This window comes from Xyrauchen texanus, chromosome 10 (assembly GCF_025860055.1).
Source record: "Xyrauchen texanus isolate HMW12.3.18 chromosome 10, RBS_HiC_50CHRs, whole genome shotgun sequence".
NCBI classification, from domain to species: Eukaryota; Metazoa; Chordata; class Actinopteri; order Cypriniformes; family Catostomidae; genus Xyrauchen; species Xyrauchen texanus.
The window spans coordinates 29,859,576-29,886,567 of NC_068285.1; the positions used below are offsets into that span (position 1 = coordinate 29,859,576).

General features: G+C 41.5%; 1 protein-coding gene across 1 annotated transcript in view; it reads left to right on the plus strand.

Annotated features, from left to right (window-relative positions):
• The window catches only part of LOC127650708 (CUB and sushi domain-containing protein 2-like), a 467,844-nt gene that overhangs the window by 317,153 nt on the left and 123,699 nt on the right, over positions 1–26,992 (plus strand). The window contains exons 20-27 of the mRNA XM_052136305.1: positions 1,594–1,782; positions 2,130–2,246; positions 2,374–2,589; positions 4,476–4,664; positions 6,444–6,613; positions 6,734–6,890; positions 10,429–10,620; positions 21,271–21,397. Coding sequence (XP_051992265.1) covers positions 1,594–1,782; positions 2,130–2,246; positions 2,374–2,589; positions 4,476–4,664; positions 6,444–6,613; positions 6,734–6,890; positions 10,429–10,620; positions 21,271–21,397 — 1,357 coding nt within the window. The remainder of the gene's footprint in view (positions 1–1,593; positions 1,783–2,129; positions 2,247–2,373; positions 2,590–4,475; positions 4,665–6,443; positions 6,614–6,733; positions 6,891–10,428; positions 10,621–21,270; positions 21,398–26,992) is intronic.

Here is a 26,992-nt window from a genome sequence, read left to right on the forward strand (position 1 = left end):
TTGCTGACAACCTTAAGTATTACAATTGTGCATGTCTCATTCCACACAATTTGTACTATGATTTGAATGATACCTGAAATCATATGGTTTATTGTGCATGCTATTACTTTGCTAAGCAATCAGACTTAAGCCCAAAGTATACTTCGCTCAGATGCGACCACTGAGCTCTCGACCAGATTTTTCGATCACTGAATGCACACAGCCATATTTTTCTAACCACAGGTCATTGAACACAGAGAATGCACATGCACCTGAAATTATTTGCACTAATTAGTGGATTCTCAAGGTGGCAATACTCACATCTGAGCCGATGTTGCCACAAAGAAACGATTTAATCACTGTTAAATTACAGGAAGCTAAGCTAAAAACAACAACAGTCATATTGTGCATGCGCCTGTGTGTATGCACACTGTCAATTGGAGTGTATTTTGACAGGCTCGCATTCGACAAATCAAAGTATATTTTGGGCTTTACTACCATGATTTTTGCCTGACGGATGATAAAACAGCCAAACAAATTCTTTAGACTTGTTTTATAGGAAGGACCTGAGCCATATCTAGGTAGCGGTGCCACAACACTGCCCAAGTGACACTTCCATGAACTGGCCAGAAACACTCTCACACTGGCCTTGGGCCTGTAGGCTATGCTTATTGTTGAGGCCTGACCTTAGCAACCACAAAACAATGCCCTGGAAACAATCCACAACACCCTAACCTCCTGTTGTCAAGTTTTGTACGAGCAAGCCCCACTCAGGTTTTCTTAAAAATAAATAAATAAAAATAATAAAATAAATAAGTTAGTTAGCTAGTTATGCAGTTTTACTGTTTCACAATGTTATTCTCTATTCTTACATTACACCACTTTGTCGAAGATCACAGTTGGAAGAATCTCACAAAACTCTATAAATTACATCTTTCAAACTAAAACATGCAATTTAGGTCTAGTTTATCCTACAATGCTATTTCATGGAAATTAGTTAAAGCATTCTAGTTACACAACGCTTGGTATTATTTCCTCTCCAATGCATTTTGCATCTGTGATTAAAAGGATCAGATAGCACAGAGACCTGGGTCTACTTGCAGCTCTCTGAATGAAAGCAGGAATGAGGGCTCATTATTAATAATAGCCACATGCTACAGTATATTACTGTGCAGTGATTTTAATCAGGTACTGTAATTATGAAATAATAGGATGGTGATTATGTTCTGAGATAATATCTGTGATCTGAGGGAGAGGATTTGAATACACATGACACATGCAACATTTTCTCACACGCATACATACACATGGGACCACAAAATTATCTCTGTCACGGTGTTTTGAACTGAAAAATGGCTTTTTATTCTTGTATGACTCATGATTATAACCTTATTCTTGTCTCGCCATAAATCTCACTTTGGCTTAAATTATTGAGTACATCTACTAAAGTAGAACGTGCTGTCAAAGACATGTTGTCTTTATTTGTCTTCACAAGAACAATGCCACTTTTGAATAAATGAAATAAGAAGAACATTCCAACTCTGATTACTAGTGTTGTGTAATGAAATAATTCCCGTTCTAAACAAAATACTGTATCATTTTTCTCTCCTGAAGCGTTGCAGCTGCAGTCGGACCACTGTGTTGATCCTGGAATCCCAGTCAACGGTCAGCGCCATGGCAATGATTTTTATGTGGGCGCACTGGTGACGTTCAGTTGTGAAGCAGGATACACCCTCAGTGACAATGAGCCCCTTGAGTGTGAACCCAACTTCCAGTGGAGTCGGCCCCTCCCCAGCTGTGATGGTATGGTCCATTCTAAACTTCTAAAATGGTTACTGCTGAAGAAAAGGACACATTAGAGACAGGTCATTTATTCAAGCAATGTAAACGCTCCCAGACTGGAAGGCCCTTTAAGAATTGAAGCTACCCTTTCCGTTCCCGTCTCCCACTCCATCAGGCTTTTATATTTAAGGCCATTATTGACTTTTCCCGTTGGGTAATGATAGGAATTATTTGCCTCCATATGCTGATATCCTTTCAGAAGGGCACTTCCTGTAAAGTTTGTTTTAGGAGATTGAGAAAGCTGGGCTGCACAGTGTTTTAACAAATAGCCTTTACCCCCCCCCCCCCAACACTCTCTTTTCCTTTAGCACTTTGTGGAGGGTTTATTCAGGGGAACAGTGGCACCATTCTATCCCCTGGTTTTCCTGACTTCTACCCTCATAACCTCAACTGTACCTGGATGATTGAGACTTCACATGGTAAAGGTGAGTACATGGTAAATTCACTTTTTTGCTGGGAGGAGGCAGGAGTTATGTGGCTAAAGTCTTCATGAACTCTTAAAACTTGATATATATACATACATCATTTTTCTCTGTCTCTCAATCCCTGCAGGTGTCCAGTTTTCCTTCCACACTTTTCACTTGGAGAGTCCACACGATCACCTTTTAGTTACAGAAAATGGTAGTTTCTCTCAGCCCTTATGGAGACTGACTGGATCTACATTGCCACTCCCTCTCAGCGCTGGTCTCTTTGGCAACTACACAGCTCAGATCCGCTTCCTTTCGGACTTCTCAGTGTCCTATGAGGGCTTCAACATCACTTTCTCAGGTAGAGAGACCTGGGTGGCTGTGTCATTTAAAGGGATGTCTCCTTTATGCCTCTTTTTACACAATGTAAAATAAGTCTCAGGTGTCCCGAGAATGTGTCTGTCAAGTTTCAGCTCCAAATACCTCACAGATCATTTATTGTACCTTGCCTTTATACCCCTGTTTTGTAGCCCTGTTCCAAACGGGCTGTTTTAGTGTCTGCACCTTTAAATGCAAAGGAGCTGCTGCTCCCCACACCCCTTTCTGGAAGTGCACTGTGCCTTTCCTGCTGGCGCCATGGATACCCCGGCGACAACAATAACACAGAGAACACTCTAAGTCAATCATCTTACTGTATTGTGCATAACAAATGTAAAGTTATGAAATATGAAAAACAGATTTAGTTGTCGAAAATACCACTGACATACCAAAATCGTTTTTAAAATAATGACCGGTTTTATTACATGGAAAATCTTCATTGCATGACCACTCAAGTGGGACAGTGGAGGATGCCAATCAGTTTATATCAGAACCAAAACAGGGCTACAGTTTCATTGTTATGGAATAAGGAACTAGGACTAGGTGCTACGTTGCACAAAGCACAATTTTTTCACAACAAGCATTTTTTTACGCAACGTGCAAACAAGCAAATTCAGAAAGATTCAATGCAAACATTAAAAAGTTATAAAGTGCGAAACTTACGACTTTCAAATCTGAAGTTGGGTCACGGAGAGTTGGTATCGATCCATCCTTGATCCTTAGCTTGGATGCAAATCCAGCCTTGTGTTGACCCTCATTGATGAATCAGTCCAACATAAAATGGTTTGCACAAACATATAGGGATTTTCCTATTGTTGTGGACACATTGCCATTAAAAATAAAACGAATCCATTGGGTCGTCAGTGGCTCAGCTGCTTGGAGTACATGAAGACTCTTGTGAACTCTCTTGCATCCAACAACAATAACATTTGGTGTGTTTACCTCATAGCTGGGACATTCTCGAGTAAGCAAAATCGGCTCTAGCAAGGAGATAAATATGGCTGACTGTGTGCTGTTCTCTCAGCTTTTAATGAGGGTGGATCTAAGCTACTCTTCGCCAGCTGTGGGCAGTACCTTTCCCCTTTTGATGTCATTAGGGGCTGCAAACCTGAATGGCTCATTCAGAGACACTGTTTTTTATTGATAGGGAAAGGAAAGAAACGTGGAGATAGTCTTTTACCATATTTTGTGGTAAATCTGGGGACACATAATTATGTTCAAAAATTCAACAAATGTGAATTTTGCATAATATTTCCCCTTTTAAATGAATTATATTCAGTGTTGGGAAAGCTACAAGCTAGTCTTAATTTAAAGTACTAAAACCACAGTAAAGCTACCCTTTTAAAAAGTAGTTAGCTACATTACAAACTAATAGCATAAAGAAGCTATATTGAAGCTATTAAAAGGGGGCAAAAATGTAATATATATATATATATACACTATATTATTATCAGATTATAATATTTAATTCTGCAATCAGAGCATTATTTATCAGGTGCAACATGAAACACCCTAATTTAGTCAAAAGCATAGTGATGAAAAGCAGCAAGAAAACAGTAGGGTGAACTGTTTATTTAAAACTGGTTCTTTTATATGAACTGAACAAACCAATTCACCAAAATGATATGTATTTCCCAAATCTCCTTATGAAAGAGTAATGTTTTAGAGAGTTCGTTCTATTATTACCTACAATAAATGTGACAAAAATAACAGGAATTAAGCTTTTAATTATGATTTCAAAATGGTTTGGCTATTTTGAAATCAGCTGAGCTACTGTCATGCTACTGGAATTTTCCTACTTTTAGTTTTTAGTGGAAGGAGCTGTATAAATTCCACCAATTTTAATTCTGCATCTCTTATTCTCCTCAGAATATGATCTGGAGCCTTGTGAAGATCCCGGTGTTCCCCCCTTCAGCACCCGTAAGGGGCTGCAGTTTGGGGTGGGGGACGCTCTCATCTTCTCCTGTTTTCCGGGGTACCGTCTGGAGGGACCAGCGAGGGTGGTCTGTCTAGGGGGGCGTCGGCGGGTGTGGAGTTCCCCTCTGCCAAGGTGTGTTGGTAGGTGGTCACATGCTTTTCATTTTGCTTTGTTCACAAATTATAGACTATAGATTTCACCTTGGGCTTTGATCACTCTCATACACACACATAGTGTCTCTCTTTTACACATACACAAACACACACTTGAGAGCACACTTGAACAGAAACTTCATTTCTCAAAGTAAATGGATAAAGCAGCTCCAGTGAGGGGTGAAGGTTTATTTTCCAGATTACTGCTGGGTGCCAAAGAGGAAGAATGACTCATCGTCCGATAAAAAGAGAGCAAGCACCAACCACAAATTGTGTTAGTGAAAAACGTTTTAATCAGCAATAATATAATGGTATATATCAGCATATAAATATATTGGAGGCCAGACATTTTGGAAGAGCTTGAGTTGCTATATTCGGAAAGTAATTTGTTAATATGATTTTACAATATGATCAAGATGATGTTCCAGTTGAATAAAATAATTAAGTATTTCTGCTGCAGTTTCTGGCTTATGCTTGCTTGTTTTTTCTTCTTTTTTTTTCTTGTGGAAGTAGGTCAACATATTTCTAAACACACTCATTTGTGTTTATTCGTAACTGTGATGGTATTTAAATGTAATGTCAAAATATTAGAATTATGAATTTATAATAAATGTCGACCTTCTGAAAAGTATGTTAATTTATGCCCTAAATACTTGGTCGGGGCTCTTTTTGTACAAATTACTGCATCATTGCAGCGTGGCATGGAGGCAATCAGCCTGTGGCACTGCTGAGGTTTTATGGAAGCCCAGGTTGCTTTGATAGCGGTCTTCAGCTCGTTTCTATTGTTGGGTCTGTTGTCTCTCAATTTCCTCTTGACAATACTCCATAGATTCTCTATGGGGTTCAGGTCAGGCGAATTGGCTGGCCAATCAAGCACAGTAATACCATGGTCAGCATACCAGTTACTAGAAGTTTTGAGCAGATGGAAGTATGAAGTGTTCTAATATCTCCTGGTAGACGGCTGCATTGACTCTCGACTTGAGAAAAAGCAGTGGACCAATACCAGTGGATGAAATGGCACCCCAAATCATCACTGACCATGGAAACTTCACACTGGACTTCAAGCAACTTTTCGCCACTCTTCCTCCAGACTCTGGGATCCTGATTTCCAAATGAAATGCAAAATTTTCTTTCATATGAAAAGAGGATTTTGGACCAATGAGCAATAATTATTTGCAGAAATTCGTCCATATGGAGCCCCGACCAGAATTAAAATTAACATACTTTTCAGAAGGTCGATATTTCTGTATTATAAATTATTTTTTCTAATATTTTGAGATACTGGATTTTTGAGCTGTAAGCCGTAATCATCAAGATTACAACAAAAAGGCTTGAAATATTTCACTTTATGTGTAATGAATCTAGATGAAAGTTTCACTTTTTGAATTCAATTATGGAAAAAAATTAAAGCTTTTCCACGATATTCATTTTTTTTTAGATGCACCTGTATATATAGATATATAGAGAGATATTTAAAAAATTAAAGAGCTGCAAAGAGAGCCTTAAGTATGTTTCTCATTATCATTATTAGTCAAGCGAAAGCTTACGCTATTAGCAGTGGGTGGTAGTGAAAAGGTTCAATTTGATTCCACTTAGAAAGACACTGCTAATTTACATAGTTTAAACATCCAAGCAATGCTTGATGCAAAAATTGACTTATGAATCTCCATCTGCCAGCATGAATCTAAATCATGAGTTTGTGTTTGTTTTGTTTTTACTGGGTCATTTGTCAGAGGTCATTTGTCTTTTTACCTCCCTTGCATGCAGCTGAATGCGGGTCATCTGTTACTGGAAAACAAGGAGTCTTACTCTCTCCTAACTACCCTGGTTACTATGGTAACAACCATGAGTGCATCTACTCCATCCAAACCCAGCCCGGAAAAGGGATCCAGCTCCGAGCAAGGGATTTCCATCTGGAAGAGGACGATGTGCTTAAGGTGTTTGTGACTTTGAGTCTATTTGTGTTTGCAAACATTTGTAATGAAATGTACTGTTAATGTTATATATTGCACAGTAATTTGTGTGACTGTATGTGTCTGCTCATTTATGGGTTTCAGGTGTATGATGGGAGCAGTAACAATGCCCGTTTGCTGGGTGCCTTCACGGACACAGAGCTAATGGATGTCACTCTGAACAGCACTTCCAGCACCATGTGGCTGGAGTTTATCAGTAACAGTGACAATATAAGCAAAGGCTTTGAGCTGCACTTTACCAGTGAGTAACAGACTGCACTAACACCTTACAGATTTATTCACAGACCTGAATGATCATGTTGTATTGTTTGCTTTCAATTTTGTATATACATAAATATATGTTATTGCTCTGACACATTTATCTCAAGGTTTTATTTATTTATAAAAAGTTTTGAGTCCACCAAACTTAAGTTTGCACCATAATTTAGTTTTGAAAGACCATTTTCCACCTTCATTCTGACCCTTAGAATTAAACAGGTTGTTTTTGCTACTGTGACGTTAAGACTTCTATGTTTTGCCATGTGTCTGCGCTGGTGTATCCCCTACATTCAATATTAGCCTTTTTGCAAAGCCTCAGTTACAATGTAGCAGTTACACAAAACAATCAATGCTGAAATGCGCTGAATAAACTGTTATGGTCAGGCTTAAATGATCAGGGACTTTGTTAAAAATAATGGAGTGACTATTTTCACCCCAGTGTAAATAGCATCTGCCAAACAGTGCAGCTATTTATACCCCAATAGGGAAAACCACAGGAATATACGACAAACTAGACAACAGGTGTTGCTGCAGTGGAGTGGAGTGTAGAGACGATGTGAATGTGTAGTGTCATCCTAACGACCGCGGTTCAATACTGCCTTTTGTCCCACTCTTTTACCCATCTGATTTCCTGGTTCTGGATTCAACTCTTAATATTTCCATGTATCCTGCTCAGAGGTGGGTAATAACGTGTTACATTTACTCCGTTACATTTACTTGAGTAACTTTTTGGGGGGAAATGTACTTTTAGAGTAGGTTTAAAATTGGGTACTATTTACTCTCACTCAAGTAAATTTCTAATGATTTTTTTTTACTTTTACTTCTTTACAATATGTGGCATTACTATCGTTACATTACTGTTTTTAATTTGAATGAATGTGTAATTTATTGAGAGATTATTGAATGGGACTTTTGGGATGAGAGCGGAAGTTCACAGCTGCGCATGATGAGACGCTCCCACTTGAGTGATGAGACTGTCACTCAAGTCATCAGTGCAGCAGCATCAAACTCTTCAAAGTGAAACACTTTCTTCGCTCCACACAGTGGAAAAAAGAATAGTTTCGTCATGCAATGCCATCATTTAACACCAAGACAAGCTGATATTTCAAGATTAAAGTCACTTCAGGCAGCACACTGAGCTAATGAGATGGTCATTTTCAGGGTGATTCTGTAACTGGGCTCTTATGACATCAGTTTTTAAGTGTACATTTTTAAATCAGTGCAGCAATATATCAGTGTGCTTTGTCCCGCATCGCAGCTACTTCAGACAGATTAACTGTATAAATGCATGTAAACATCCAAATTAAGTGTAAACCTGCCATTCACATGATCGACAACTGGAGTGCGAACAGACAGCATTTCTGCGTGTGCACAGCGAGGTGCGCGGGGCACGTGCATGTGAGAGTGGCTGTGTCCACAATCGTTCACTCATTCACTATTTCCAAAAGAGTGAATGGCAGTTAGTGCACTATATCTCAGCAGTAGTTGAACGAAATGATTGAATGTGGACGAGAGTGTCGGAGCTCTGGGGCTCTGGGGCTGGTGCAGAAATGTAATTTACTACATTCAGCAGGAAATTAAACATTGCAGGAGTGAAGGAAGCAGTATACTCCTAGCTTGTACATCTTCCCCGTGGTGGATTGTGGGAAATTAACTGAGTGTACTGGAAATGTACACTTGAAATTAGAGTGCATTGTGTGTAAGAATGAGTGAACAAAAGTAGGGAACGAGTGGCTCACTCAGAATTCAAACACTCCTACAAAATAGCAAAAACTCAAAATAGTGCACTATATAGTGGATGGGGACGGTTTCAGACACAGCGAGTGTTCCATGATCAGGGTTGGTGTCCTACATAGGTTGTGTACTCTGCATTTAGAGAGCTGTGGTACTGCTGTACAGAACTAAAGATCTAAATACTTACGACACCGAAAACTATAACTACACTGAAATAAGAATCCACACAGGACTTTAAAAGCTATGAAATAGTGAAAGAAGGCATTATATTTCAGCATTATATATAATGTCCTTTTAGGACATGTTCACGTTTTCTCTGTAATAATTTCTAAAAATGTTTCCAAACCTCTCTTCTTATTGACAAATTCATCCAGATCTGACAAGAGCCCTTAAAGGGTTAGTTCACCCAAAAATTACAATTTTCATTATTTACTCACCCTCATGCAACCCTAGATGTGTATGACTTTCTTTCATCTGCTGAACTCAAATTAATATTTTTAGAATTTCTGAGCTCTGTAGGTCCATACAATGCAAGTTAATGGGTGGCAACATTTTAAGCTAAACAAGCAAACTTTGTATTATGTGGAACACAAAATATGTTAGACAGAATGTTAGGGACTGACAGTCTCGGTCACCATTCACTTTCAATATATATATATATATATATATATATATATATATATATATATATATATATATATATATATATATATATATATATATATATATTATATATAAACATTCACTGAAAGTAAATAGTGACTCTATGCAAACATTCTGTCTACTATCTCCTTGTTGTTTTGCATGGAAGAAATAAATTCATACGGGTTTGGAACAACATGATGGTGAATGATGACAGAATTTCCATTAATAATAATCATAATTCTGTAGTACATGTTAAATGTGTATTATGTAATTGAATAAAGGGGAGTAAACGTCTATTATGTAGTTTGTGAAAGTAACGAGAGTAAAAAGTAAAAGTAAAAAACTCTTTAATTTGATACTTTCTTACTCTTACTAAAGTAATTATTTATGTTAGTACTTTTACTTCTACTTGAGTAATTATGTTTTTGAAGTAATTGTACTTTTACTTGAGTACAGTTTTTGGCTACTTTTAATGCTAATTTTGTGTACATGTACAAAATGTTTAAATGTACAAAAGATACCATAGTGAAACCACGGTTACTGTAGTAAAACCAAGGTTATTTTTTCTAAGGTAAGGTTAGCGTTAGGTTTAGTGGTAGGGGTTAATGTAGTGTGTCTGTGGGACTCTAAATCAACACAATAAAAACACAGCAGTGATGCCCATACTGTATGTTAGGATTTAAATATGGGTGTAAATAGCATATGGCATTATTTGTACCAGGGTGCAAATAGCATCTGCCTAAAAATAATCTTCAGAGACTTATCGTTAATGATGTAAAAGCTGAAATTATGCTGTACACCAAATTGACATTGCTGATGTTCAAATTTCAGAAAGATTACAGAATGCTTAGTTTCGATAAGTGATCTTTTTGCACTGCAGATGAGGTTTTTATAGTATAACAAACTCTTTTATTTAAAAAATGTAATAAAAAAATCAATAAGGTCTACATTTTTAATGATATGATTCCTTCAAAACATCAAATATTCGTTGTTGAATATCTTTTGAGAGCTCAAACATGAAAGCTTCTGTTGAACACAAGTTGTTCTACATGTTTGTACCACAGGGGAATTTTTGAAGGACACTCTTTTTTTTTTTTTATTTTTTTTTTTTTGTTATTTTCTTTTTTTTTTTTTTGTTGCAGGTTTTGAATTGGTGAAGTGTGAAGACCCAGGGGTGCCTCAGTTTGGATTTAAACGGGAAGACAAAGGTCACTTTGCGGGAAGTACAGTGTCATATAGCTGTGACCCTGGCTACACTTTAAAGGGCCCAGAGGTGCTGACATGTCTCAGAGGGGAGAGAAGAGCATGGGACAACCCCCTCCCACTGTGTGTCGGTAAGACCATTCTGCCTATTCTAACTCCTCAACACTGCTGTCCTCACGAGAGCCAATTGCAGCATGGACATTGAGCAACTAAGGTTTTGAACCATAACTTTACCACATGCTTAATCAAATAAAATTGCTGCCCTGCAAATCCATAGCACAATCACTTACTCAACACTGTAAATGAGAAGGAATGTCTTTTTCAATGTCTTTTTTTTTTGTCCAGCCGTGGAGAGGGGTGGAGGGGTAGAGAGAGAGAGAGAGAGAGAGAGAGAGAGAGAGAGAGAGAGAGAGATGCATGAAGCTGTGTGTGTGCACCTTTGTTCCCTTCCGAGGGAACTCGCACTGCGTCGTTGAAAACGACTCTTTGGGGAACGCTCCTTAGCGTGCGCCTCTGAATTATGAATGAAACTATTCCAATCTTGATTGGTGTTGCGTCATGACGTAACATGTGACGGCATAACCGGATGCATAAAAGTGACGCCGGTACACATACACATTAGCTTTCAGCTCTTCAGCAAGCGCTCTATGTTGAAATTGTTTGTCTTATTTGGTGTTGTTTGTCTGATTTAAAAATATTATGGCCACCGAACAGTTCAAGAAGTGCGTGCACTCCTGCCCTCGTTTCATTACGGGTAGGGACACGCACGCTTTATGTGTGAACTGTTTGGGAGCACAGCTGCACTGAGGCAGCTCTCGAGGGATCTGCCTGTGAAAGTTGTGAAGCACTACCCATGAGAGTGCTGCGCTCCGGTTGGCGTGCTTCGATGAGCACGGTCAGGCTCGCGTTCCCCACGGTTTTGGTCCGCGTCTGTTGAGGCAGCGCGGCGATTGAAATCGCGGGGTTCATAGCGGATTTTGCAGATGAGAATGAGACTGCTGCGGCACGTTCTCATTCTTCGTTTGAGGATCCGAGCCTACTGTGAGTGGTGCAGAAGCCCGCGTCGCGGCTTCTTCTGCCCATGATCAGGTCCCCTTGCTTGAGCTCACTGCTTCGAGGAAGTGGATATGCTCAGCATCGATCGCGGGCGACCGTGAGCCAAGCACGCCAGTTTTTGGCCAAGCTTATGAGGAGCTGATTGAGGTTGTGACGCGTGCGTGGCCAGACTGAATATCAGCTGGCCACAAAATGAGCAGGGAGCGCAAGTTGAAAGCAATTAGGCGTGCGTTTCCTGCGGCACAGATCACAAACTCAGCGCCGGGGTTTGCCGTTTTTCCCGATCTCCACAAAGATATCTAAAAGCGAGATCGTGGGGTAAACCGCATTCGTCCGTATCTCCAGCCCCAGTGTTTGATTACAGATGATGTTTTGGGGGCACGGTATATGGGCTAAAACCCGCCGCTGCCTAGTAAGCCCTGCAGAGATACATCTGCTTTAATAAGTAGGGCTTACATGGCCGCACACAATCGGTGTTGGTTTCCGCCGTCTCTGGCGCTTGGGCCACATCAATTTCCAGCGAGCGCTAGCGAGCGTTACGTGTCAAAAAAAATAAATAAATAAATAAAAAAATAAAATAAAAAACAACAAGCATCAATTGTGGTCACAAGAACCGTATCGACTAAATCCTGCCGGTTTCCGCTTCAGGAAGTCGGGAACAGTGCTCGAAAAACACCGAGACCAGCCTCGAGAGGCTGGTTCCCTTAGTTGAAGCTTCAGGAAAGAGGTCCTACCGAGGTGGTAGAACCTCGGAGGGCTGTCCCCGCTGCAGAGCAACCGAGGTTGCTCTCGCAGCGGAGTCCTCAGGAAATCGGTGTCGGTTCCGCCCGTCTCTGACGCTTCGGGCCACATCAATTTCCAGCGAACGCACACCGTGCCGTTAGTGTCAAAAAATAAAAAACAAGCATCAATTGTGGTCACAAGGACTGTATCGACTAAATCCTGCCGGTATCTCGCTTCAGGAAGTCGAGAACAGTGCTCGAAAAACACCGAGACCAGCCTCGAGAGGCTGGTTCCGTAGTAGATTTTGTAGAGGCATGGAATCATCTTCCCAACATATCTGCATGGGTCCTGCATATAATAAAATCAGGGTACAAACTGCAGTTCGGGCACCGCCCCCAAATTCTCTGGGGTGGTGCAGACTACAGTGGTTCGGAGCAGGCTCAGGTGATGGAACAAGAAGTGCAATCTCTGCTGCTGAAGGAGGCCATAGAATGTGTTCCTCATTCAGACAGGGAGTCCGGTCTTTACAGCCGGTACTTTATAGTTCCAAAAAAAAAAAAAAAAAAAAGGATGGGGGTTGAGGCCGATTTTAGATCTCAGAGTTTTGAACCGGCCTTTGAGGAGGTTCAGGTTCAAAATGCTTACCATTCCTGTCATCGTGAGTCAGATCAGATCCGAGGACTGGTTTGTCACGATAGATCTAAAAGGCGCCTATTTTCATGTACCCATCCTTCCATGTCACAGGAGGTTCCTGAGGTTAAGCTTTCGGGTGAAGCTTACCAATATCGGGTTCTTCCGTTCGGCCTAGCACTCTCTCCCGCACATTCACCAAATGTATGGATGCAGCTCCTGCTCCTCTGAGACTTCAGGGCATCCGCATACTGAATTTTATCGATGACTGGCTCATTCTGGCCCAGTCTCGAGAAATGGCGATTCGACATCGAGATGTAGATCCTTGGCCATATTCGAAGTTTGGGGTTGAGACTCAACACAAAAGAGTGTGTTACAACCATCCCAGTGCACAACGTTTCTGGGTGTTGTGTGGGACTTCGATTACGATGCAGGCACGCATGTCTCCTGCGCGTGTCGAGTCCGTTCTGGCGATGGTGTCGGGTTAAAACTAGGCCAGGCCATCACTGTAAAGCAGTTTCAAAGACTGCTGGGCCTCATGGCAGCGGCATCCAACTTGATACCTTTGGGCCTTCTACACATGAGGCCCCTCCAGTGGTGGCTGAAAGCCAAGGTGTTTTCCCCAAGGGGAATCCATTTCAGTATAATCAGAGTAGCGCGCAGATGCCTTCGTTCTCTGCTAATATGGAAGAAACCTTGGTTCCTGTCCCTAGAGCCAGTGTTGGGAGCGTCATGTCGCCGGAAAACCGTTTCGACAGACGCCTCCCTCACTGGCTGGAGCGCGGTCATGGACGGCAGCTTTGCCAGGGGTCTGTGGCAGGACCATCATCATTCTTGGCACATAAACTGTCTAGAGATGTTGGCTGTGTTCAGGGCTCTGAGGAGCTTCCTTCCAGACATCAAAGGTTACCATGTCCTAGTGCGTTCGGACAATACATCAGTGGTAGCTTATCTGAACCGACAAGGAGGACTCAGATCAGCCCTCTGTGCAGACTGGCGCATCAGATAATTCTTTGGTCCCAAGGGAAAATACTGTCTATCAGAGCATGTATATTCCGGGGGTTCAGAATCAGGGAGCAGACATCCTGTCGAGGCAGGGGCTGAGGCCGGGGAATGGAGACTTCATCCAGAGGTGGTGAAGTTGATATGGGACAAATTTGGACCATCAGAAGTGGATCTATTCAGCGTCTCGAGAGCGTCCCACTGTCCACTTTGGTTCTCCCTCTCACATCCAGCCCCACTGGGGTTGGGCGCCATGGTACAGGCTTGGCCGAGGCTTCGCCTGTGCGCATTTCCCCGATCGCTCTGCTCCGGGAGTCCTGGAAAGGGTCCGCCAAGAGGGCATCAGTCTACTTCTGGTTGCCCCCATGTGGCCGGCCCAGTATGGTTCTCAGACATAATTTCACTCCTGATAGCTCCGCCATGGCAGATTCCTCTGAGGAGGGATCTGTTGTCTCAAGCGGGGGGCACAGTCTTCCACCCTCGTCCAGAGCTGTGGAAACTGTGGGTCTGGCCCCTGAGGGGGTTCAGTACCTAAATGCTGGTCTATCAGCGGGGGTGGTTGAAACCATACTTAGCTCTAGGGCTCCGTCTACTAGGAGATTATATGGCCTCAAGTGGAATGTGTTCTCCACTTGGTGTAGAGAACATGAATTAGATCCAGTTAACTGCCCGGTGGCTTCAGTTCTGGAGTTTCTTCAAGCTCGTTTCTCTGCGGGTCTCTCCCTTCCACACTTAAGGTGTACGTGGCTGCCATTTCGGCGTTCCATGCACCACTGAGTGATGGGCCTCTGGGGAGGCACCAGCTGGTCATTCGTTTTCTCCGTGGTACATGGAGGATGAGACTGACAACCAGGTCCAGGGTTCCTGCCTGGGACCTGGCGGTGGTTCTCGAAGGGTTATCCCTGGCCCCCTTGAACCCCTTCAGTCGGCTTCAGCCCAAGGACCTGGCGTTCAAGATGGCTTTTCTCTTAGCTATTACCTCTCTAAAGAGGGTGGGTGATCTTCAAGCCCTGGCAGTGACGCCAGCTTGCTTGGAGTTTGCCCCTGGCGGAGTTAAAGCCATTTTACACCGAGACCTGGCTATGTGCCTAAGGTGCCGTCTAACACGGCACGGTCTCTGATCCTGCAGGCTTTTATCCTCCACCTCATGTGTCGGCAGAAGAAGAGAGGCTCCATTTGCTCTGCCCTGTCAGAGCTTTGAGTGTTTACCTCGAGAGGTCCTCTTCTTGGAGGAGGTCGGACCAACTGTTAGTGTGTTTTGGGTCACCTAAGAAGGGGCTCCTGCCTCGAAACAAACCATTAGTAATTGGATTGTTCAGGCTATTATCTCGGCCTACAAGGTGCGCAATTTGCCTTCACCTTTGGCCGTGAGGGCTCATTCAACTAGAGGCATGGCGTCCTCTAGGGCTCTCTTATCGGGAGTACCCCTCCAGGAGATCTGTGAGGCAGCCGGTTGGGCTACCCCGCACACTTTCATCAGGTTTTACAGTCTGCACCTCCCTAGTACGCCTGGCGCACGTGTGCTCTCGTCCTAGCTGAGTGCCTGAGTTCAGTTTCACCCTAGGGCAGGCCTTTTTTTTGGTGCGTGGCCTAGTGGGCATTCGTTCCCCAAAGAGTCGATTTTCAACGGCGCAGTCGCGAGTTCCCTCGGAAGGAGCGTCTCGGGTTATGACTATAACCCTTGTTCCCTGAGAAGGAGCGAGACACTGCGTCGTCCTGCCACGCCCCTCAAGGCCTGAGAGCGGCTTGCTTCATCGCTAGGCTAATGTGTATGTGTACCGGCGTCACTTTTATGCATCCGGTTATGCCGTCACATGTTACGTCATGACGCAACACCAATCAAGATTGGAATAGTTTCATTCATAATTCAGAGGCGCACGCTAAGGAGCGTTCCCCAAAGAGTCGTTTTCAACGACGCAGTGTCTCGTTCCCTTCTCAGGGAACAAGGGTTATAGTCATAACCCGAGATGTTTTGCAGCTTATGTTATGTTTGAGTTCTGTTGGATTAAAATTTTACATTGTCACAACAACACACCTCCTCCTTGCCTTGTCTTAAAAACCTTGTTAAACTTTTATAATTATTATGCATGCAGCTTTTGAGAATATTAATCGAGAAACTACAGTGGATATTCCTACCTAAAAAATTATTATAATGTGTCACACCAAAGGACCGTTTAAAAAATTCAAACTATTGAATGCAAAAAGGTAACAATGGTGAGACATAATAGAGATTGTGATGTACTGTACAGATCCTCACATTCATTATTAAAATTTCAACCTAAAATCTTAATGTTGATTAAAATGTCCATAACTATGCATCAGCTACCCATATATTAATTAATGAGCAAATGGAAATGTGAAAAGAGGCCAATAATGGTCCCCAGACATTATAGAACTATAGTATAGTGTCTTATGGGAAAAAAAAAGAGTTGAGGGAAGAGTTCAGTTGTTATAAATAAATATCAACTTCTGAGATTTTTTTTTTTTTTTTTAAATGATCACAACTGTGCAGAATATGATGTTTCTTTCTTTCTTTGTATGCAATCAAATGTCAAGAATTTTAAGTCTCCTCTGCTATGAAAGATCAACATCATACAATTTTCCTCTGGGCTATATTCTGCACTTACATGTTTTTTTTTTTTCTGTGCGGTAACAAACTAATTGACTCAGTGTCTGTAAATATACCCTTCAAGGATATATGAAGATTGCTTGAGAGTCTGGGGTGCATTTGACCACTTCGCACTCATTTGTGGGAACGTACATGATCTCACATGACTGCAAACATTGGCCACCGTGTAATTTGCATCATTTCTTGAACAAGACTCAAGGTGTTTAGAACAAGTGACTGGAACAAGTTTGTGAAATTATACCTTCACCGCCTTGATTGGTGATGTTTGCTTGTCTTTGACCATCAGCAGGGGTGGAAAGTACTTGAGCAATTACACAAAATTATTATTTTCAGGATTTTGTTCTCACTAAATATTGAAAGTGAATACTTGTACTCATACTCAATTTCATTTCTAAGATGTGCATACTTCTTATTAGAAAAAAAGTGTAAATAGCCCTTTCCACACAATGTGGCTATTTCCACTCTAACAGTCTGTGGAAACAGAAATGTGCAAAAAAAAAAGAAAACTGCACCCTCCGGTGACTTGAGGTGTAATGACGATATGGCTGTACTTTTGTTCTCTGGTCGACCCAGGTTCAGTTCAGCCTTTTACCATCCTGTTTCCTGTCTACATTCTTAATATTTCCTTTAATATTACTTATAATAATACATAAAAAAATAAAGGTTGATTTGATGAGAGAAAGGTTTGATTTTATAACAAATTAAAAGAATGGTTAATAATGTTTTTTTAAAAATGACAGTACACTAAGCTAAGGGTGGGTAAAATCCCAGTAGCAGTGTTGCCAGATCTCCCAAGAGAAACAAGCAACCTGGTATGGAAAAACAAGTTCAAAATAAACCAATTGCCACACCAAAATAAGCAAAACAACTTTGAATTATTTTTTTTTTCTTGTGTGGTTGATTTATTAGCATAGAAATCATAACAAGAAAACAGTTAATTAACAGTTAAGTATAATTTTAATTACAGATCTGCTTCTCAGTCAAAACCTGCCAGCATCAAATCTGCGTCATATCTAGCAATAACTCTGTATAACATACTTTTTACCTCTAATAATGTTTTCTGTTTATGTATCTGGATTAGCTGTGCATATACAGTATATGTAGCAATTATACATAGTTGTTAAAAAGGTCTTCATTCACAAAATGTGACATTCACAAAGGGCAATTAGGGAAAAATATGTGATGCGGCAGTTTCCTTCAGGATCAAAGAACACATTTCATTTTTTCGGCAACATGAAGTGTTTTAGATCCAGAAATGTACTGCGATAAAACCTTTTGCCTTTGGTTTCATAATTCTTTTTATATATATATATATATATAGAGAGAGAGAGAGAGAGAGAGAGAGAGAGAGAGAGAGAGAGAGAGAGAGAAAATTACAAGTGAAATTGTTTCACTCTGGAACAATTGAAAAATCACTTTGTTCCCGTTTTCGGTAACATTCTACAAAATAAATATATAAATAATAATAATAAAAATAAACTTTTTCAGTTTTCCTTTTCATTCCTTGAAAATAGTAAATAGTTCCTGGTAAATAGTATCTGCCACTATTTGCAGCATTAAACAATATTTGCACTTGCTGCAAAGATGTTTTGATTGCAAAAAATATTGTTAGTGCAAATAGCAAAATTGCTAGTTAAATAATTAAATAAATAAAATAAAACATATTTGTCATTATTTACAATGTAATTTAGACCTTCAAAGTGCTTGTTACATATTTTACCGGGAGATATGACTTAAAGCAAAGTTTTTGTCTAATTAAAAATTTAAAAATAAATAGTAATAATCCAAGCCAATACAATCACCCTGACAAGCATATTAACACAACTTTTTTTTTAAAGAGCCAATAAAATTTGTTTCACTGTAAAATACAATTATCACATGGCTCGCCATGCATAACACTGCGGAGACTCACAGCACCCCCGTCCATACTGTTTCTTGATTCATTTAATTGCTCTTTGCAAGAACTTTGGCTTGCTCCGTATGTGAAAATATACACTTTAAATGTCCGTGTTTCGCAGCACGGTTCCCTCATGCTTTAACATTTAAATTTTCACTTTAGCGTAATTCCAAACATATTTATAAGCAAATACATAGGACAAAGTTTGTGGATTGATGAGTTTTCCATATAACAAGCGCAACAGCATTCATGTGATTGACAAAATGTCTCACTCGTCCCTCGTGATTTAATTGCCATCCTGCCAGCATGAGTTTAAAATATACTTTTACATATGTCACCCAGAGAAACAATTGCTGTCCGAATAGGGCTATAGTGTCACTTTGAGTCTTGGACCTAAAGCAATATGTTGAATGCAATTTTTAAGTACAAACCCATTCTACAAATGGTCTATAAACTATAATCAAATTTTAAACAACTATAATATCAGCTGCTGAGGAATTTAATATTAAACAATATCAGGTAACAGGTTTTAGAATATTGATTTTAGGATACGGCACTTTGATTTTCTGATTAAATGGCACTCAGAAAACGTCCCTATTACCTGTCAGAAATAACTGAAAGAGTTGCCATGAAATATCACACCTGTCACTGTAACAGCCCTAGGCTCGGTAAACAGTGGGGTAAAAAAATGTCCTTGGGCCACGGTCAGATCCTTTGCTTAGCCGATCAGAAGACTCTCTGCCTGTCAGTCATTGTGTGTGTTCACAGGATAGTGCACATATGTTCGTATAAGTGCCAGTATGGTGTCCTGCTCCCACGAAACACTCAGGGTCAAACGGCGAAATGCTCATTGGGATCCATCAGCCTCAATCTGCTCCAAAATAAGTCTCTAGTGTGTCTATGTGTGTGCATGTGCCTTTGGAGTAAGGGGTTTTGGAAAGAGGGGGCATGGGGTCTACAGCACTTCGCTTACAGTACCTTTAACATCTAGCGTGTCCAAGCCTTACATAACTGTAGTCGTGACAAATTTATTTGACTTCAATTCATTATTTTTGTTTGGATAATTTGTGAGAAAGCTTTTGTTTGTTTGTTTGTTTGTTTGAGAAATTGCACTTAAAATTGTTTCCATTAGAGAGTTTGTGCAGCTGTTTGAGTATGATTAAATAAGGAAACTTTTTTACTTCCATTCAAGTATGTTTATTGCCAGACACTTAATTGGCTCTTAATTAAGGAAGATTTTGACACAGTATACCCCATGCTTTGTGTGAATTCTGCTCCACAAGCATCATCAAATGGAATTGGAAAAACAATATTTTCAAACAGATTTCCTGAATATGCCCCATCTTCCATTAACAAACAGACAAACACCACAAACTCAAGCCATTAGTTGAGCCAGTTTTGCTCTGTCGTGCTGGCCGATGCTGCTCAAACAGATTGAGCACTGTTTTGATAGTCCCACAAAGCCACAGTATTACACTTTTTTGGGGAACCATCCTATGAATGGCATACTTATAATTGTCTCTGCATATTAAGATTGGATAACAGAAATAATTTAAATATAAAAAATATATATACACACTTCATCTTTTAAGTGTCACTGCACTTTTTACAACCCTGACCATCAGAGCTCTCTCAATATAAATGTTATATTGATATAAACAAAGAGTTTGGTCTAGTAAGTGAAATGCACAGTGGGGGTTTAGCAGAGACTCATTGTATATCTGTATTCTGTGTATGAACTGTGTTCCAGACCTTGTCAAAAGTGTGTGTATGTGTATGCATGACTGGATACAATCTAAAGGAGCACAGATTTGACCTCAGGGATAATAAGGTGAATGGCAGGGGTTGAATGTAAGACCCTCACGGCTTCCTGGTCCGTGAAACTGGAAGCTGTCAGACACACTGGCCCCTGTCTGCTGACAAACAAGTGATTTGTTCCCCACTGCCCTCCACCAGCAGCACCACCATTGCCCCAATGCAAGATGGATAGCCATGTCTGGGGCAGAAGATATTAACAACACCTTCAGTGATATTAGCCAAAGGAGATATGCCTTCCCCACAGAAGGCTCAATCCTAGAGATGATAAACGGCCACATTATTCTGCTCATCACTCATAAACCTCTGCTCGGTGCTGAATGTATTGTTTTAAAGTGGAAAGTTGTACTTGTCCCTGCAACCTGATGATGTATCACTCTCCACAGAACACTGTGTACCATCCCTGCTTTAGGTATTTAGATACATATGCTGAATGTCTTACGGAAGTGGATGTCACTTAAAGGAATTTTTTCTGTCGTTATGAAATGAGGCATTTTTATTTATTTTTTTTAACTAGAAAGACATTTACATTGAAGTCCTGAATTGAGAGTTTTTCACTTAGTTACTTTCCTATATACAGAAGCTTAATACAGTTGGTTCCAAATATCTGAGACTGCACTGAAAATACAAGGTTAAATATCTTGTAAAATATCTAGGGCACTTGAAATTGTGAAATTGATCATTTTAACTCTGTTGTATGAAAGGTCATATTTTCTTGAGAAACATTCTCAAATCATGCAACATATTAAATATTGATGTTAATTTGTCAGTTCAACTATTCTCTCTGATTGTTTTTCTGATAATATATAATATTATCTTAATATCTACCGTAAATAGTAATATATTTATTAATATTAAATCAGTAAAATAAAAAGGAAGCATTTGCACATTGTCTCAAGAGTTTTGGACCCCACTGTATGTTTACAGTATTTGTTTCATGTCCTTGGTAAAATTATTACTGCATTTTTCTTCAAAGCTTTGTGCTGCCATTGAAGGTTGGTGCCTTTGTTTATCTCTTTCTTTACCCAGCCGAGTGTGGAGGAACGATTAAAGATGAGCCCATGGGCCGGATTCTGTCTCCTAGTTACCCAGCGCCTTATGAGCACAACTTGCACTGTATCTGGACCATTGAGGCGGCACTTGGAAGCACCATCGGGTCTGTATCTACTTTTCCATTACCCCCCTCCCCACCATCTGTCCCTTCATCTCACCATTCTGCTTTGATATCTTCATTTTTATGGACTAGCCTCCATCCATATCCTCTCTGACCTTGAATCTCAAGCCGTTAACCCTTCCTAACCCAACCTGTGCTCTTGGAACTTCCGTAATGTCTATCCCTCACACCCTGGGTCCCACTATGCCTGCCATACTGTGTGCTGTCTAACTGATGTGATGGCAAATTTGTCAACTCTACCCCAGTCGCAAATGGAGATCGGCTTGCAGGCCAAGCACAAGCTCGGTGCATGCCAGTATTGTTCATCGTGCTGTCCTAGTCAGCAGGACTCATAGAAGCTAAGAGGACATTAGCTCTTTGGCAGTCCTACAGCATGACCTCTTTCCTTCCCAGACAAATCACTCCCTTTTGCGCTAATGAATGAACATGCTCTCTTGTTAATTGCCACTGGTTTTGCCAACGTAATTTTGCATGAAATCTTACTGCTGAGGTGTGCCTAATTTGTCAGGGGCTTTAACTGTGATGTTTATAAGAGCCTTCCTTCATCTGAGCATTTTAAGAGCTCACAGACACCGCTCGCTTATTATATTACAGTGATCCAAAATTGACATTTGATATGGTGTTGCAGTGCTAAAGACTTTGTCAGGTGATTTCAACGATTTGGAGAGATCAGTCAAACTTACTCTTTATCCTGTATTCTTTGTGTCCATATGTAGTTGGAGAAAATAAATAATTCTAGTGAAATTGTATCATAAAGGTGTTTTTGAGTATCTAAGACATGTTGTTCTTTGAGACAACAAGCAATCTTGAAATATCCCTAACTAACTTGAATAAGAAAGGGGGAATCTGACATATGTTAATATGGGAAAGGGCTGTCCTCAGGGAGGGCAACCAGCAATGGTATCCCATGTTTAAAAAAATAAAAAACGTCCTTGGTCCTGTGAATTCCAGCTTTGGCTCTGGTTCAAAAGAGAGGGTAAAAGTGGACAAGCCGCATAATATAATGGAGGTCATGTATATTTTGTTATTCAATAAAGTCTGGTTTTGTGCTGAAAGCTTTTACTTAGTAATGACCCCCCTCAGAAAGCAAAGCATTGTGAATTCAACCTACTTTAATTAAACCGCTATGATGTAATCATTGATGCAAGCTGGGTTTGAAATCAACATCCACCAAATGCTGATATTTCATGCACGGGTACTTTTTTGCTCATCCACCCTCCACTGTGGCGGGCAACCTGTAAGACGTCTCAGAGTGACATATGCAAGACATTTCTTTAGACACAAGGTAGTGTGTTTGAAGAAAAAAAATCTTAAAGCTGTTGATGCTGGTGTCTAATTTGCTGTGTATACAGAGTTACAGTGGTGCTCTGCCACCCATGAAAACAGTTAGCAAGAATAGTGTTGTCTATGAGAATGCTGCAAATGATCTCAGACCATCTCAGGAAGTGCTCTGAGTTAAGTTCCACAGAGCAGCTTGTGTTTTACATGAATTTTCAACACAGATCTGCAGGTTCACGAAACATGCATTGTGAACGCAACTCTATTTGTTCACATTATTTTGACATAGCTTAATTCCAGATTCAGTATGTATTGCTGTATACAGTATGTAACCATACATTACAAAAGCAACATCATTAGGTGAAATGTTCTTAGGTGAAAAGCCTCAGATATGGTGCTTGAAACCAGAAGTTTCGCTTCTGTGCTTGTCTACCTTTGAGCCTCCATTTATTTGTGTTGCATAAATTATCATAATGATTATAATAATAATATGGTATATACTATAAATATATCAGGGCTCGACAATAAGTACTGCCTGATGGTGTGAGAAAGATTCGGGCCAGTTGCTAGAACTGTCACTTGCCGGATCAGGGCCAGTGCTGCATTTATAACGTTAGTGCAAGCAAACATCAAGCAAGAGAGCACAAAAATTACACTGAGCAAACAAAGTCTTCTAAACGAGGAGCGAGCGCGAGTATATTTATCTTGCAAAGACGTGCATAATATACTGGACGTGCCAAGGCACAGTTGTGTGCATGCACAAGATTGTGCAGACACAGAGGGCACTCTCCTATTACTGTCCTTGCTCTTTTCCAAGTATCTAAGTAGCAGCTATTATCAATGTGTAGAAAATAACAGGAAAAAAACGCACTTAATTAATTGCGTAGTGGGATTTAACATCTTGTTCAACATTTTAAATGGGATTTAATGTCTTGTGCAACATTTAAAATATCCCTGCACATTCTGTGTTCACAGTTCACGAAATCCCCACATTTTTAGTTTTTACATTTTCTCTCAGCCATTAATCAAATCTTTAACTCAGTGACCAAATCTATGATCCTGACTGAAAACCCATCATCTCCTCCACAGAACTCTTGGCTTAAAAACACATGTAAATGGCAGGACAGTTTAACATGATGTATTTATGAATTAATATATGTACATTAATTAATATGCATTTTATATTGCAAATTATAAATGTGATAAACTTTTGGGGGACATTGTATTTTTATTTTTTTTCTCCCCTTTTCTCACAAATTGGAATGCCCTATTCCCAATGTGCTCTAAGTACTCGTGGTGGCAAACTCACGTCAATCTGGGTGTCGGATGACAAATCTCAATTACCTCTTCGTCTGAGACCATCAATCTGTGCATCTTATCACGTGGCTTGTTGAGCACGTTACCGCTGAGTCTTAATGGTTGTAGAGGCTTCACGCTATTCTCCGTGGCATCCACACACTACTCACCACGTGTCCCACCGAGAGTGAACCACATTATAGTGACCACAATAAGGTTACCCAATGTGAATTTCCCCTCCCTAGCCACAAGGCCAATATGGTTGCTTAGGAGACCTGGCTGGAGTCTCTCGGCACACCCTGGATTCAAACTCGTGAATCCAGGGTCCGTAGTCAGTGTTTTTATTCACTAAGCTACCCAGGCCCCTGGAGGACATTGTGTTAAAAACATCCATCCATCCATCCATCTTCAACCGCTTATCCAAAGTCAGGTCACGGGGGCAGCTGCTCCAGCAGGGGGCCCCAAATTTCCCTATCCCGAGCCACATTTACCAGCTGTGACTGGGGGACCCCGAGGAGTTTCCGGGCCAGTGTGGAGATGTAATCTCTCCACCTAATCCTGGGTCTTCCCCGAGGCGTCCTCCCAGCTGGACGTGCCTGAAACACCTCCCTAGGGAGGCGGCCAGGGGGCATCCTTACCAGATGCCCAAACCACCTCAACTGACTACTTTTGACGCAATGGAGCAGCGGCTCTACTCCAAGCTCCTCACGGATGACTGAGCTCCTCACCCTATCTCTAAGGGTGAAGCCCGCCACCCTTCTGGGGAAGCCCATTTCGGCCGCTTGAACTCGCGACCTAGTTCTTTCGGTCATGACCCAGCCTTCATGACCATAGGTGAGGGTAGTGTCAGACTATCGTGGGTGACGCAAGGTCAAGGGAACTGAGCTCCGGGAAAATGGGGAATGTGGACCCAGTTGCAGAAATGAGAGCTCAGTCAGGGAATGCACTCAATGTCTTTTAATTAGACCAGAATTTAATTCCACAAAAAACACAAAAAGTTAATCCAAACTGAAAACTCCAAAAATGTCCCAAAAAGTCAGTAGGGGAAAAAATATGAAATAGTTACCAACAGAAGATCCCAAATGTTCCAAAGGTCTTGCAAAAATCAAAACAAAGTTTAGAAACCTCCAAGGGTAACAAAGAGTCCTCAAAACAACAGAAGCCTAGAGGTGTTGGTCTCAACATAACAAACACTGAGCAAAGAACAGAGAAACAGAGCCACTTAAATACACTCACAAAAAATGAGGCACAGGTGAAAACAATGACACATGATACAAAGGCGGGAAACTGAAATGAAATGCAATGAGGGCCTCTAGTGGCCAAAACTAGTCCATAAACCTAACAGGTAGGAACAAAAATTGACCGGTAGATCGAGAGCTTTGCCTTCCGGCTCAGCTCTCTTTTCGTGACAACGGTGCGATAGAGCGAGTGCAATACCGCCCCCGCTGCCCCGATTCTCCGGCCAACCTCCCGCTCCATTGTCCCCTCACTCGTGAACAAAACCCCGAGGTACTTGAACTCCTTCACTTGGGGCAAACATAAGATATGTAAAAAAAATTAATCATCCGACTTATTTTTTAAAGCCATGATGGTAAAAATGTCATTGTTACTGTCGTAACCTCCGTTCCCTGATGGAGGGAAAGAGAAGTTGTGTCGATGTAGTGACAATAGGTGTCGCTCTTGAGATCCCCGAACACCTTCCATTCTTTAATAAAAGGCCAATGAATATTGCCGAGTGGAATTTGATGCCACTCCCATACGGGTATAAAAGGAGTTGCCACTCCATTCAGGTTTTGTGCTGAGGAGCGGAGATAAGGTCCGGCCATTTCAGCGGTTAGTACAGTGTTGTGGCAAGAAGGGACACAACGTCTCGTTCCCTCCATCAGGTAACAGAGGTTACGACAGTAACCATGACGTTCCTCTTCTGTCACTCACTCAACGTTGTGTCGATGTAGTGACACTAGTGGTACCTATAGCAAAACGCCACAACAGCTGAACCGTGTTACATGAAGTGCTGAGGCAGGTGCATGCAGGCTGCTGCATGCGCAATAGCAGGTGCATCAGACTGCACGTAACCTCCCCCAATGCCCCAAAAGATGTCATGCATTTCCCACATCCCTGAGGGGGAGAAGTGACATGACTAGCATGGGAGCAGGCCACGCCAGCAGCGGCCATTTCTCTCTATGTTTTCTGTCCACAGAGTGTTAGATTCGGCTGGGGCCATCTAACGCTATCATACGCGTCAGGGAATGTGTTATTTTCCTTTCCTATTCTTACAGGGGGAAAAGACACAGCAGAGACTACATCCTGCCCAAAAGGGGAGGTCAACATGTGACAATAAAACACATAGGCTCAACAGCCGCACATGGAAAAGGCGTAGTGATAGGTCCAGCCATGAAAGGGGGGGACTCTACAAACACTGTGACCGGGGGCAGGGAGACTGTACCGCGGAATATAAATCACAGGGGTTACCGGAGTAATGGGCACCTGTGGAGCACCTATCCCTGTACAGGGCATAGTAGATGCCTCCACCGAGGTCGAACCATAGGGTTTGGAAGGAAGGACATCCACAACTTTGTGAACTCGACTGGGTGTAAAAGCGAAAGTTTTTGCCTCAGGGGAGGGGGTAAAGAGCTGCTCAGGGCGTCTAAAGCCCTGGGGGTGCAGTCTCCACTCTCCGTTTAGTGTTGCTTGCCACGACAGTGTGTCCACTGTGGCGTTGAGGCTGTCTGGGATATGAGTGGCCCACAGCGAACTCAGCTGCTGCTGACTCCAGAGGAGGAGATGGTTGGCGAGTTGCGACATGCGACAAGAGCGTACGCTGCCTTGGCGATTACATATGCAACTGTCGCTGTGTTGTCGGACCGGACCAACACACATTTTCCCTGGATCAATGGCAATAGCCTCCGCAGTGCGAGTAGACCAGCCAGCAACTCTAGGCAGTAGATCTGCCAACCCATTCGCGATCCTGACCAGGAACCGGTGGCTGCATGACCGTTGCAT